This window comes from Eschscholzia californica, unplaced genomic scaffold, assembly GCF_041429995.1.
Source record: "Eschscholzia californica isolate CP2 unplaced genomic scaffold, dmEscCali1.0.p SCAF_5, whole genome shotgun sequence".
NCBI classification, from domain to species: domain Eukaryota; kingdom Viridiplantae; phylum Streptophyta; class Magnoliopsida; order Ranunculales; family Papaveraceae; genus Eschscholzia; species Eschscholzia californica.
Genome location: NW_028238472.1, coordinates 11,329,985 through 11,345,493, shown reverse-complemented (window position 1 = coordinate 11,345,493; position 15,509 = coordinate 11,329,985). Strand labels below are relative to the sequence as shown.

General features: G+C 37.6%; 2 protein-coding genes and 1 pseudogene across 2 annotated transcripts; all 3 read right to left on the bottom strand.

The window, feature by feature from the left end:
* Positions 1-4,966: 4,966 nt before the first annotated feature.
* LOC147537047 (large ribosomal subunit protein eL37z-like) lies at positions 4,967-7,840 on the bottom strand. The gene is made up of 5 exons (XM_086639544.1): positions 7,005-7,840; positions 6,271-6,883; positions 6,012-6,147; positions 5,809-5,910; positions 4,967-5,227 (listed from the first exon to the last, which is right to left on the bottom strand). Exons 2-5 carry the CDS (start codon positions 6,271-6,273, stop codon positions 5,181-5,183), a joined length of 288 nt encoding a protein of 95 aa, XP_086495670.1. The 5' UTR covers positions 6,274-6,883; positions 7,005-7,840; the 3' UTR covers positions 4,967-5,180.
* Positions 7,247-15,194, bottom strand: LOC147537045 (thermosome subunit gamma). Its single transcript, XM_086639543.1, has 5 exons — positions 14,585-15,194; positions 14,437-14,474; positions 13,721-13,988; positions 12,983-13,269; positions 7,247-7,840 (listed from the first exon to the last, which is right to left on the bottom strand). The coding sequence occupies exons 1-5, from the start codon at positions 14,948-14,950 to the stop codon at positions 7,399-7,401; spliced, it is 1,401 nt and encodes a 466-aa protein (XP_086495669.1). The 5' UTR covers positions 14,951-15,194; the 3' UTR covers positions 7,247-7,398.
* Positions 8,614-11,767, bottom strand: LOC147537046 (pentatricopeptide repeat-containing protein At3g02490, mitochondrial-like; annotated as a pseudogene).
* Positions 15,195-15,509: the final 315 nt, after the last annotated feature.

Sequence of the window (15,509 nt, the reverse complement as noted above, 5' to 3'; positions counted from 1 at the left end):
CCATACTCCACAACAGAATGGAGTTGCAGAGCGAAAAATTCGTCATTTAGTGGAAACGGCTCTGACTCTGCTTTATCAATCTTCTGTTCCCACCACTCTCTGGCCTGATGCCTTTAGCACAGCCATCTACACCATTAACCGTCTTCCCACTACTGTCCTTCAAGGACAATCTCCTTTTCAGAAATTGTACTCTCAGATTCCTCAATACAATGATCTCAGAACATTTGGGTGTCGATGTTATCCTTTACTTGTACCCTACAACACTTCCAAGCTTCAACCTAAATCCAGACCTTGCATTTTCTTGGGCTATAGCCCTGATCATAAGGGCTATAGATGTTTAGACGAAAACTCGACCAGAGTCTTCATCTCTCGTCACGTTCTATTTGATGAAGACGTCTTCCCCTTTCAAAAATCTCGAGTCTCTCCTTCTTCTTCAACCTCAACTGGATCAGAGGGTGTTTTTCTCTCTTGGACAGTGTTTCCAAATAATCCCTTCTCTCTAGGTCCGAATAGAACGAACCCTATTTCCCCAAATTCAGGTCAATCAACTTCCACATCTCACCGTCCATCTATTTCGTCTTCATATCCAACGGATGGACGCTCTGGGTCCATATCTCCACCAGCTGTCACGCCTCGTAACAGTCTGGTTACACCTGTCTCTTCTGTTCCCACGCAAGAACCAGCTGGTGCTACTGATCCTTCCACCTCTCTTCCCTCTTCCCAGCTGGTTCCCTTACCCACTGCGTCAGTATTACCCACCACGGTAACACAAAAGGAGGTAACCTCACGTCACCCAATGGTAACTCGTACACGTGACGGCACAAGGAAGCCGAAAGTTTTATTCACCTCTTCACACGTGTTACCCTCATCCATTATCTCCTCCATTGATAACCCTAATCTTTCTGAACCAACAACATACAAACAAGCATCGAAACACCCTCACTGCAATAAGGCCATGGAAGACGAAATTCGAGCTCTTTCCCAAAATCGAACATGGTCTCTTGTTCCTTCGTCCCCTAATTTGAACTTAATCGACTGTAAATGGATATATAAAGTGAAACAACGTTCTGATGGTAGTATAGAACGCTATAAAGCTCGATTAGTTGCTCGTGGATTCAATCAACAGAAAGACATTGACTACACAGAGACTTTCAGTCTAGTCGTTAGACCAGCAACGATTCGAACAGTTCTTTCCCTTGCTGTCATGAAGAATTGGCCGGTTCGACAATTGGATGTCAAGAACGCCTTTCTCAATGGGGATTTAACAGCGGAAGTCTTTATGAAGCAACCACCTGGATTTACGAATCCAGGTTTTCCGAATCATGTCTGCAAGCTTCACAAGGCTATCTATGGGTTAAAGCAAGCCCCTAGGGCCTGGCATCACAAATTCACATCGTCTCTTGTTAATTTGGGATTTCGTCAATCAATTGCTGATCCATCTATGTATTTCAGACGAAACTCTGTTGGGTTTCTGGTGGTTTTAATTTATGTAGACGATATTCTTATTACTGGTTCGGTTCCTTCTGATATTCACAAGTTAATCTCCTATTTACATCATCAATTTTCGATTACTTATTTGGGGGAGCTGACCTATTTCTTGGGTATGGAGGTCTGTCGAGATAAGAATTCCATGAAGATTACTCAGAGAAAGTATATTGGTGATCTTCTTCAACGATTTGGTTTACTAAATTCCAAACCATCCCCTACTCTGGTGAAATCAGGTACCAAAATGTCCATTAATGATGGAGAGCCTCTGTCCGACCCCCAATTATTTCGAAGTCTCGTTGGTGCCCTTCAATATCTTAATCTTACAAGACCTGACATCACATACGCTGTAAATCAAGTTTCGAAGTTCATGAAGAATCCTACTTCTACTCACTTCACGACTGCCAAGAGAATTCTTCGATTTTTGAAAGGAACCATCACCGACGGCATTACTCTCCGGCAAGCTTCATCTCTCACCATAAATGCCTACTCGGATGCTGATTGGGCTGGTTCTATCGACGACCGAAGATCCACCTCAGGTCTTTGTGTGTATTTGGGACCCAACTTGCTTATCTGGTCATCTAAAACTCAATCAACGGTATCCCGATCCTCCACCGAGGCAGAATTCAGGGCAGTGGCGCACACGTCAGCAGAAGTAACTTGGTTGCACAACTTACTAATAGAATTGGGTTTTTCCTTAGAGGCACCTCCTCTCATTTATTGTGATAACATAAGTGCTACATACCTAGCTGTTAATCCAGTCCTCCATTCTCGCACAAAGCACGCAACAATTGACTTCTTCTTTGTTCGTGAACAAGTTAACAATGGCCGACTTCGAGTTCATTACTTACCTGAGGAGGACAACATTGCTGACTTACTTACAAAAGGATTGCCTGTACCACGATTTCATCTTCTTAGAGACAAGCTTTCACTTACTTTCGGCCGTTCAGCTTGAGGGGGGATATGAGTGTATACAAGTCTTTGTATTTTCTTGTATTTGTTAAGGGTATTTCTGCCCTTCTTATTTTGTATCTTTGTCTATATAATAGAAGTGTTGCCCTATCTTTTAGGGCATCTTGACCATTTCATTAACACACAGAACTGTAAAAAAAACCTCACTCCCACCATATATAAACTTTTAGGGAGTGATAATTAATTTTGTAATAATCTCACATCGCGTAGAAGAGAGTTTGGGAGTCTTAAGTTAAAGTGCATGCTCAAGCTTAGCAAGTGTAACCTTTTGGGCCAGTAGTGAAATCTTCGTGAAAAACAAAATCGTAAAGTGCATGCTCAAGCTTAGCAAGTGTAGCCTTTTGGGTCAATAGTAAATTCTTCGTCAAAAACAAATCTCATACTCGTAGACCCGTGTGGGGGTCTCAAAAGTTGGGTCAATGTAGATAACAGATAAGACTTTCAGCTTCACATATGGTATTAGAAGCGAGTACGCCTTTTCCCCCAGAGCATGGGATGATGATAGTCTAAGAGATAGTCTAACATCGCTTGGAAGAGAATCCACAATCTCCATTACCATACAATGTCTATTCTTCAAAGAATATTCAAAACTAACGAAACTAGAAAGACATTTATGATACGCAATTTCAGGCAACTTGGGGCAAACCAACAAACAAGATTTGAGTAGCAAGTTTGGGTAACTTGGGACAAACCAACTAGCCAAAGTCTTATATAAGATATATGTAACATTCTGCAAACATCTTAGCATTTACAAGGCAATCCTGTCAAAGCAAAACTCCCTTTACTTGATTAAAAAAAAACACTTAGGTGCTGTTTGTTTTTTAATTTTTTCAGATCTGAAACAGATGTTTGTTTTACAATTGAAGAAAATCTGAAAATCAATCTGAATTCGGCCATGATCTGAATTCGGCTGAAAAATACCCCACAAATTTCAGACTTCAAAACAAGTCTGAAATGAGGGTTCAACTTCTGAAAAGTGTCAAATGACGTTTATACCCCTTAGATTTAGAAAATCTTTCTTATTAAAATATTTCACACAACACCATCCAAAACAAGAACACCACCACTGCCACCACAAAATCACCAGCAAACCACCACCATTATTACCGGAGAACCACCACCACCATTACTGGCGAACCACGACCACCACAAATGATAAAAAACAACAATCTTTTTAACTTCTTTGCCAAAAAAAATTCAACCTTGATTCATAAATAAACCCTAGATTCAAGAGAAAAGATCCAGAAATTAATGAATAAAGAAAAACTAAACCCTAAAATAAATGATTACAGGGAAACCCAATCACAGATCCGGCTAGGATTTAATACTAAACCCTAAAAATCTTCAAGTAGATGTGCTTCGCATCTGTTGTAAACTCGAAATATTAATGGAAGTTTGAAGCTTATTAATCTCATCTAGCTTTGAAATGTTTAGCTTTAAACAAGTAAATCATTGTAAAAATGGAGAAGATACAGTAATCGGTGGAGGGTAAGAGAGGAAGCGAATCTGACGAGAACTTCCGCCGGATCTATGAACCCCAAAATCTTAAAGGTGTCAACCCTTGTCGGATCTTCGAGAGATAGCTTCTGCACTTCTTTGAGAGAGATACCATCTGATCTTCTTCTTCTTCTTCAAGAGACACCACTGATCTTTTAGAGAGAGAGAGAGAGAGAGAGAGAGAGAGATAGAGAGAGAATTCGTTGGGGATGGAGAGAGAAACGGCAGCCATGAAAAGAGAAAGAGTGAAATAGTTATTAGGGTTTTCTTTGGTTTAAAAAGAATACTGAATAAGGATTGTTTGGTTAAAAAGTTTATTAAGGGGTATAACAGTCAAAATTGCAATTCAGATTCAATGATTCAGATATACAAAACAAACATCTGACTGGTAAACTAATTCAGCTGATTCAGATTCAGCTAATTCAGTTCAGCCAGTTCAGATTCAACTAATTCAGATTCAGACCCTTATAAAAAAACAAACATGTCAAGGTACACTTTACAGTCATTAACTACTAAACCCTGGCTTCCAAAAGTTGGTACAAAATAACAAATTACCAATACACCATCACTTGGAAGTCCTCCATAAATTGCTCAGCCTACATATAATCATCCCAACCATGAATGGCATAATAAACCAAACAGAACTACGCTTATCACACTCCACAAGTGCTGCGACAAGGTAAGATGGTCCCTTAATAAGCTAGTTCAAACCTAAGGGCCAAGGCTATGAACCCAAAACCAAAGCCTACCAACTTCTTGAACTGCAAGAAACCAGCTTAAAATTACCAACGAACCCCAAAAATTCAAGATCAATCTAGTTCCTGCAGGGAACACACGGAACCAAAAGCAGACCCTAGAACCCAAATACCTAAGCAGACTGAAACAAAACAAGGCTCAAACAGAAGACATGGCAATAAAGTATCTAATTGTTCTTCGGGAACTAGTCCGCACACTAGCTATGAACCATCTAAAGTGATCTAACAACAATAATAAATACTTAAACTCATTGATATCGTTATCAATAATCCAATACTTCATGTAAAGCAAAAGAAATTAAAGTATTCATCAAATAATCCATCTCGATTCTCAAAGTAACAACACAACTAATGCAAAACTTGTTAAACAAATCATCAAGCATTCTTTTCCAAGATATTGATGATAACAAAAGACTAAAGCAAACTACTTAATAAAAAGTATTACTTTTTTGATATCTCCTTCAACTTCTCTTAAGTAGATGCAGATGCTCCAACTTTCCTTGGTGCAGCTTGAGTACCTAAATCAAATCAAAACAAAAGATCCAAATCAAGAAATGTTCAAATCATGAATTAAATTTTATTGTAAATGTTATTGAGTATGAGCGTATATGATTTGTATTTATCTTCATAGCTAAGGGGATAAGTGTACATTGTATTATCTTCGCTTGATCATAAATATATTTGTACCCTACTTTTTAGGTATCTTGAGTTGAAACCTTTACATGGTAGTATCAAGAGCAAATCCCTAAAAATATTTTTCGTGGTTAGTTGCCTCGTTATTCTTTCTCAAAGGCCAATTCTACAGCAAACCCTTCTTCTCCATTCCTTGTTTCTTCCCTCCCAAACCCAACTTCCTCTGTTTCTCCCCATCCTCATTCTATAGACTTGTACAAATTTTTCAATGGCTCCTATCCCCATTACCTAACCCTGACTATGTCTACTAGTATAGTATTAACCAGATGCTTCTGAGGTATCACATTTTACATTAAACCCTAACCCTAAAAATGTTTTATAGATTAAAAAACAGAAAACACCCAATCATGAAATAAACCTGAACCCTAGAAAGTTTTTTACTTAAACCAAGAACCAAAAGATTTACCTTCTCTGAAGCCACTCTTGAATCTGCGAGGAACATTACGGAGGTACTGCATCCTACCAGTTCCGGTTGTCTTTCGCCTCAAAGCTTTCACACTCCAGTTATCTGTTATCCAATTTAAGAAAAAGAATGACAAGTTCAGAGAGAGAAAGTGAATTTGAGATTGAAATCAATGAAAATGAATCAGATTGATGATGAAGATTTACATTTCCTGAGGCGAGCAGCGGGATAACCACAGGCGGCACATCTGCTTTTCTGAAGATGGTAACTCCGACGACCACACCTCACACAGAGGGTATGGGTCTTGTTTCTTCTCTTACCGAAACTTCCTGTTCCTTTTCCCTGTTCATCAAAATCAAAGTTTTCTTCTGTTAGTAGGTTTCTCAACGAAGAAAGAATATGAAGATGGTGATCGAAGGTTTCTTAACAGATCTAAAAGAGTAGAGAGAGAGAGAGAGGAGATACCATTGTTGCAGTTGGAGATTCAAAACCCTAGCTAGGAAGCTTTGCGCTAAGAGTTTAGAGGAAGTGGAAAATGTTGATATTTATGTAGGTATTTAGGTTTTAGGGTTGGGCTAATCTTGAAGGGGCCTCAATTTTGTTAAAAGCACCCACCGGTTTTACCAAAGTCAAACGACTCAAAATTAGATAATCTAACCCCATCCGTGTACAGACCTATCCTGCATGTCATTCCGGCACGGGACGTGCCTGCGTGTAAGGCCCATGGCTCAGAATTCTGCCCTGGCTTGCACGGCACGCAGAATGTTCGTGCCAAAACGGCACAAGCGTCTGAAACTCTGACCCCATCATTTCCTAAGTTGAGTTATTTCTTCCTTCAGTTTTTGTGGGGCTTTCTGGGTTTCATTGATGTATGTTGTTGTTGTAGGTGTTGTGTTGAGGTTTCTAGTAGCGTTCCTCATGAGAATTACTGGTTAGGGGATTGGAATCGCCAAGATGGAAGATTATAAAACCCTTTGTAACGAGGGATATCTGATATATACGATCTGTTGTAAATAATTACATTATATAGTCTCTATAAACATTGTGCCAAACAAATTTTAAAACGAAGAAGATAATTCTAATCTCTCAGCTCCCCAGTCTCTTCCACCAAAGATATAGCTACTATGAATACAAGACGAACCTGATAAATGAAGTATGGTTATGGCAGACAAAACAGTTGTCCTTCCACATAAAAAGACTAGCCCCATAAAAGAATAATTTGATCTATAAATATTTTGAAAAGAAAGTAGCTTCGAGCTTCAGCAAATTAAAAAGGGTGTCCCAAAAATTAAATAAAAAGAACGATTCAAAAGGGTGAGATTTCATATCTAACTTTTTTTATAGAAGAGGAAAATATAACATGGAAATGACCGAAGAACTTGCTGTTTGATTGGATGAGTTCCATGTTAGCTGTTACATGTCAACCATTGAAACACCACAATTCAAGAGTCAGAGAGACCCTCAATATCTTCTATATATAATCCATAAGTAGTACAGTTGTTTTTGCATGGTTTCTTGGGTTAAATGAGTTTACAGTATTTACATAGTCAAAATACATATCCAAATGCCAAAAAATTTACACAATTTCGAAGATTAAACTAATCCTGAATGTTCAGAAAATCGACTGATTTCTGAAACAATGTGAGATGCCCAATCAACTGCAGTACCAAAAAAGAGTTCCCAAAACCAGAGATCTATAGCAAGAACTGACGAGAAAATGAGGAGAGCTAGAGTCTGGTACCTGTTTAATGGCCACCCTGATATTTTGGCTAATGTTTTCAGAAATGGAAGAGACTGGTTATTGAGTTCTTGATTCTTTATAGACCAAGCTGTTATCCATCGGACTTGCGATGGAACCATATAGAACTCTTCTCTTAATCGTCTGCCCAAATCTGGCATGTGTCCACCCCCGTATAGTACAGCAATCTTGTTAGAACCTTCGTCAATAGCTTTTTGTATTGCCTCCGTTGCGACTCTATTTCGTTCGCCAATAATGACAGAACTCTCTTCTACATCCGCTGTTACCTGTGTGAATCTTCACCGGAGAAAAATAAAGCTTAAGTTTTGAGGAAAATAGAAGTTCTACATTTTCGTAAAGATTTAGATTATCTGATAAAGATGAAGGAAATTATTTTGTCTGAGCCTATTCGGCCTAACTCTTTGAAAACCAGCTTGGAGAGAAAGGATAGTGCTATATCTCTCCATACAGGGCTAAGGTTCCGAAGTTCAACCCATCCCTAAAACACTAGCTCCTCCATGTTAATGGCAATTAGACCCGACTCTCACTGAAAAAGAATTGCAAGGAAAGAACTGCCCAAAGACTTACCTACTGATACAGATGGACGGCTGCAACCGCTGAAGGCGTAAGAGAGACGCCAAAGGACTAAGGACCAAATAATTTCTGATTTGGCATGTCCTAGATGAAGGGCCCACTTGGGAGCTTGAATAATGTGGGCCTAATCCAAATTGGTTCCACTTTCTAAATATTAAGTAGGGTGACCACTTTAATGTCCTTTATAATATTCTTAAGTGTCCTAGCAGTTCAGGCGTTGAAAAGTCTAGAAGAAAAGGTATTATGGGATGTCAAAGTTTATGCCATAAAAGTGTTGTATTCCTGCTATTAGAGGAGAGACGGAGTAATTTCAGCAGTTATTCAAGCTATCTATATTTGACTGATGCAAATATACCCCTAGGCGTGATGCCTAAGGACTCGATAAAAGATTCTTGACATTACTAGTGTAATACTAGTAATTCTCTATCTTGTGACACAATTATTTTCTTCTTGAATTCCCTTTCTCCTTTCTTGTCCTACATCACCTCAATTCCCTTTCTCCTTTCTTGTCCTGCATCACCTACTTCACAAATTTTAAAGCCTAGGGATGTATGATAATGCCTAAAAAAATTACGAAAGAACAGAATAGAAATAGAAGACCCCTAATATACAAATAAATTGAACTTTTAAAATGTAACCCAACCTTATCTGTTTTCTAGTTTATACTCTGAAATTCAACATGGTAGTCTTTTTCACGTTTTCTTTTCTTTTGCAGGATATGGTACTCTTACTCATATAAGAAAACAAAGGGGAAAGGGAATTGAAGAAGAAAATAACTTGATTATAAGATAAACAACCATTAGAATTACACTAGTAACTCTTGTTTAGTACCTTGTTGTTAATGTGATGTAGAAACGCAGCGGAATTAAAGAAGACGAATAAACTAAACAAGAACGATAAAATAAAGATGAAATAACTCGAAAATACTGAACTTTATTAAAACTTCAAAGGGGGTTTTCTCTTCAATCTGAGAATAATAGACAAACTAGATATCCTTTTATAGGATTCTGGACTTTCCTAGATAGACTTGAATTAGACTTTCTAAATACTGAAATACTGCAACTGCCTAAATAACTTAGACTCAAATATGAACCTTTCCAATTATTGGAAATATTAAAATAGCATAATTCCTAAACCTAAATTAATTAATAATCATACTAAAATAAGGACTTCCTAATTCTACTCTCTCTGGCCGGTTGGTCCATGACCGGGTCCGGTCATGGAAATAGTCTCCACGCCGGGTGCCCCTGCATCAGCTTCCCCTTCTCCCACGAGGTTCGTCCCGAACCGTTTCGATGAAGAAAACAATGGGATGCACCCGCAGACGATAACTTTCGCTATACCGATCCGTAATTCCCATTTTTCACGAAAGTAGCCGAAAATTCGAAGAAGACAATGATGGACTAACGAATCCAGTATAATTTGGGCCCCTAGATACGACGAGATTCGTAAAATCAACTGTAGTGAAGAAACATCCAACAAATTGTGACAACGACCGTCATCTTTTAGTGGAATGAAGATGATTCCGAACACCATATATTCCTCCATGAAAATTCGAACTTTCAAATTCAACTTCAATTCCATACAAAAATCAATAATATTCAAGACGATTCCCCACATATTTGAAGTGTTCAAATTAATTTGGGTTGCGAATTCGTTTGGCTTATACCCAACCACAGTTAAAATAACATGGTTAAAGTGATCCTTTGGATGAACCCTAGAAACATACCCTATTTGTAGTGTCCCAAACTTTGATATGTACTCTACAAAGGGTTCCGGGTAAGGTGGGTAATTGTGTTTCTTCATTAAACGTAAAAGCTTCAATGATTCTTCAAGTTTCCCGCTTTTCAGTAAATTATCAATCATAGTTTTAGCTTGCCAAGGTCTTAATTTACCAGTATCGACCATCTCAACGAACAAAGTATATGCTTTCCTTACGCTCTTCTTGTTACACAAACCATTTGTTAAGAGATCGGAATCGGCTTCACCGTTCTTCTCTAACATCCTAGTGAAACAAGTTAATGCCTTTTCGACTTCAGCAGCTACAATATGTCCTTGAATTAAGATGGTCCAAGTCTTAATATCTGGAGGACATCCTTGCTCTTCCATGTCGTCTAATATCTCACAGGCTTCCTCCAATCTCCCAGCTTTACAGAGTCCAAAAACCACTTGACTATAAGTGATATTATCTGGCTCATAACCTGCATTTTTCATTGTCACTAGAATCTTTTCAGCTTCGTCAAATCGCCCAACACTAGTCAAAGATCTGTGAATCCCATCATATTCAGATTTACTGAGAGAATAACCAGCTGACTCATACTTCTTCACAACTCTAAAAACCAAGTTTAGATCTGGGTTAGGAGACAAGGAGATGTGTCGTAAAAGTACACTGCAATTTTGGGTCGAAGGCTTGTAAGGACCATCCATCATAAACTCATAAAGCTCCACTGATTCTTTCATCATCTTTCTCTTTTGAAATTGTCTTGACAACTTTATATATGTGTCGAGATCCATCTCATAACCTACACTTTTCATCTCCTTCACCATGTCCCAAAACTTATCAATCGCTTCTTGCTGCCCAAGAACCTTAAGAACTGCATTATAAGTGACACAATCATGTTCAAAATTCTTATGACTTTAAGCCCAATGGAAGAACTCCAAAGCCTTCAAAGGGTAACCTCTTAGTTCCCTTAAGATCTTTTCAACAAGATTTTGAGATAACGAAAGATTCAAATCCACTAATTTCTTCTTAACCTCATCATTCCAATCAGAATTCGTAACGACCTCAATCACGGATTTAACAACGGCATTTATAGAGTTCGCTTTAACCATCTTAGAGAAAAATTCAGTTAAAACAGCAGCATCACTAGTCAAATTCGCTTTACGAAAATTACCCAAAATAGTTCTATAAGTTTCCTCATCCATCTCACAACCCTCATCAACCATCTTTTTAACCAATACCCAAAAATCCATCATGGAATCCTTATGCTCCAAAACCCTAACCATCAAGTTATAAAGAGTAGAACTGGACTTAAACCCATGTTTATCAGATACCCAATTAAAGAAATTTAATGCCTTTTCAGGGTTTGATTCAATTTTCTTCAAAACATAAATAACAGTTTCATAACTTAAGGTAGGATGTGGTGGTGAATCTGGTAGAGTTTTGGAAGCGGTGTTTAGTGGTTGTGTAGAATATGGTTGTATAAGAGGTGGTGAATTCGGTGCTGGTGTATCATAAGAGTTCGGAGGGTGTGGTGGTGGTGGTGAGTATGCTTGCGAATAACAATAAGATGGAGGTGATGGTGTAAAATATACTGGTGGTGGTGACGGTTGGTATTGAGAAGTTGACGGTTGTTGTGTATGATAGTTCGATTGAAGTGTTTCTGGAAAAACAATAGACAGTTGTGGTGGTGATGAATTTGCTATTATAGGTGTTGAACACAGTGGTGAATAAGTTGGAGGTGTATAATTAGAGTATAGTGGTGGTGGTGGTGGTTCGGAGGATGGTGTCGGATAATAATAGGATGGAAGTTGTGATGAGTTTTCTCGTAAGGGTTCTCCCGGATTCCAATGATAATCGTACGAATCTCTACTCGCATACAAACATGATGTGCATAAGCATTGATTCATTATCCCTTGATTAGTATAATCCGATGAATTATAATTCTTTTCAGGGATATAATAAGATGGATATTGATTGTACTGATCTGGAAAAAAAATTCCAGAATCGTTAGCCCAAAATTTTGGTGGCTCTGAATACCACATGATGTAAAAACGCAGCGGAATTAAAGAAGACGAATAAACTAAACAAGAACGATAAAATAAAGATGAAATAACTCGAAAATACTGAACTTTATTAAAACTTCAAAGGGGGTTTTCTCTTCAATCTGAGAATAATAGACAAACTAGATATCCTTTTATAGGATTCTGGACTTTCCTAGATAGACTTGAATTAGACTTTCTAAATACTTAAATACTGCAACTGCCTAAATAACTTAGACTCAAATATGAACCTTTCCAATTATTGGAAATATTAAAATAACATAATTCCTAAACCTAAATTAATTAATAATCATACTAAAATAAGGACTTCCTAATTCTACTCTCTCTGGCCGGTTGGTCCATGACCGGGTCCGGTCATGGAAATAGTCTCCACGCCGGGTGCCCCTGCATCATAATGTTTTTACAGATTGAGGCCTACATTTTACGCCTTCTCCTTGTAAATGGTAATTGCTTTTGACTCAAAAAAAAGAATTACACTAGTAAAAGCTACGAAAATCTCCTAAAGCCATTAGGCATCACACCTATGGGTATATTTGCATCACACAAATATAGATAGCTTGAATAGTTGTTAAAAAAAACCGTCTCTTGAAATAGTAGGAACACGACCTATCTATAGTCATAACTAGCGCTTGGCATATTCACATTTACTTTTATCCCTTTGAACTGTTAGGACTCTAAAAGACAGTAAACACATCAAAGACATTTAAGACACTTGACTCCTAATTAATAGTCAATACTTAGTACCTAGTGAATTTCCAGAAAGACCCAAGTGGATCAGGCCCACATTATTCAAGGCCCTAAGTAGGCCATTCATCTAAAATACGTCAAATCAGAATCTGGGCCTTGAAATATTTCTTTTGACGTCTCTCATATGCTTTTAACAGATGTTTCCATTCATCTCTATAATTTACTGGTGTCCATGTTAGATAAATATTTTGCAGTGACGCGTTTTGGCGGGAAGATTTGGTTCCAGTAGTGATTATATGGTTATGTTACTATTTAAGTAGGAATTTCCTCTGGGGAAGAGAAATCATCAGTCAAGAAAGAGTGGAGAGTACTTACTCAGAGGTTAACCGCTTAGCCAGGAAAACCTTCATAGCAGCACCAAAATCAAGTCTAGATAATGCTTCTAGCTCTGGATATTCAGATGCTTGATTCCCCACATCAGAGCAGAATCCTCCAATAATAAGAAGTCCGACAAGTGGCATAGGTAATACACGGGAAGCCCATAGAAGTTTAGATCTCACTGGATCAAGACCTTCTGGTACAGACACTTGTTGGACCAAGGCTTTTGTAGATTTCAGAGTCATATCTCGAGCAAACGTAAAGAAGCTCTCACCTCGTTCAAGCTGAAAAGATATGTAGTTCATTAGCAACCAATTTAGTGGTTAGTCACTGATAACTAGTGTCCTCCTTCAATTTTGAGAGAGAAAACTATTCTTAAAATGTTACACCATTCCAAAGTTCAGTAACCAGAGAAACTTACTTCGGATTCAATTCTACAACTAAACAAGGGAAACAGTATGACATCCTGAAAATGTATTGATGATAGTAGAGATGATTAAACAATTTAGGTTGCCTAGTGTCCATCATGAACTAATAAGGTAAAAATCTTCAGATTGAACTGAGAGTAACAAGTAAAAGGAAAAGCAGGAAGGATGGTCTAATAGAACTTTCCATGAACTTAATATGGTTAACTAGAATGACCTAAGAATCAAGGAATCAAGGAATCGGGGATATTCACATGTTAAAAAATATTAATTCTGAAACTGAAGTATTGAAAAGTGAAACCAACCATACCTGGAGCAATTTGAACGTCTCAAAGTCAAGGTCCGCATGATACCAGTTTCTACCATCATAGTTAAGACGGTCTAGTTGGAAATCAAGGGTGAGAATTCGAGCCATCTGACGTTGAATGCATCCAATAATATTAAAACCTCGTGAACGTACAGCTCGCCTTTTAGCAGCAGATACATTTCTTCGATTCTCTAAAGACTCTCTACTGGCTACCATTTCATAAAGTACACAATCATAGGATTCAAGTTCCTTTTGAAGATTATCAAAGTATCTACATGTCGAATACATCACATCAGTACGGATATTACCATGATCCCATAAAAAGGCAAAACAACTCCAATCAAAAAACAAAATTATATTTCGGCCGCTTTGACATAAACCAAGTTTTTAAACAGACATCCTTTGAGCCTAAAATCTGCCTTGAAAAGCCATTGCTTAAAAAACACTTTCTTAACATTTTAACAAAGAACTTTCAAGTGAAAAACTATAAGAAAAAAAAAATTATACTATCAGTCGAAAAAGCAACCCTAGCCGACCCTAGACCTAATTGTGGAACGATGACCAGTATATCATGCTGTTATATACAAATTAAGCATTACACTATAACATAACCTAATTTTCCAATTAGTTTCAATTTCATCTACATAATTCTATCCTACCCAAAGACCAAAAAAAAAAAAAAAAAAACCTAAATTGAAGTAATAAGTAAGAATGCATACTCTTTATCTGCAATATGAATTGTCGACACCAAATCCACCTGCACAAAATTGAAACCCCCAAATATTATCACAAAAACTTCTAAATCAGATTAAATCTATCAATATCAAACAAATTTCAGTCTTTGATTTAATAATTGATTGTTTGTACCTGAAGAAAAGGTCGAAGTAAAGACCAAGGAAACTTCTTTCTATAACTAACAACAGCAGTTTGTAATTCTCCATTACTATTATCATTTCCTTTTCTATATCTCATGAAATCTGCTATTGAACTATTACCAAGAAACTTCTCTGATACTTCATCATCTTCAACGACAATTGATTCCTTCAACGAATTTTGAACTTTTAAGTTAAATCTATCCTTTATATGTTTATAATTTTGTAAATTAGAAGGTTTAAAGGATCTAATCCTTGTACTAATAGGAGTGGGTATAGAAGTAGAAGATGAAGAATCATTGTTGGAATTGGCGGGAAATGAAGATGCTGAGGATAAGATGGATACAGAACCACAAACCATGACTGTTGATCTTAGAGATAGAGAGAGAGAGAGGTTGGTTCGGAACCCTAAACAGGGTAACCGGCGAATGAAGAGAGAGAGAGAGAGAGGGAGAATTCAGGTGAGTTTTCGGTGAGGTGTGGCTGATATTACAGATTTACGCACACAAATACACAGAGTTTCTGGTACGCATACTTATTGACGACCTTATTTTCATTTTCTCTTTTGTTTTCTCAAACAAGATATTTTGGAGCACGGGGAGTAGGGGTAGGAATAGGTCCGATCGGATTGTCCCGAGACTTAATTTCATAGGCCGGTCTAGATCGGGAACCAAAATTTTTGTCTATCCAATTAGTCGGCCCAGTCCTATTGTTAGCTTGTGATCGGTTGATCCGTCAGGCCTTTTCGATATCTGACATGATGGATTTTGGACCGGCTACAAATTTTTCTTTTTCTTTTCTTTTGAGATAAACCAGAATTTCATTCATAAAAGGAATACAATCCAACAAATTACATGATTTGATAGTTTTGACTCCTTTGAGTACAACATGGATTGACTAAAGTAAATAACAATACTTAC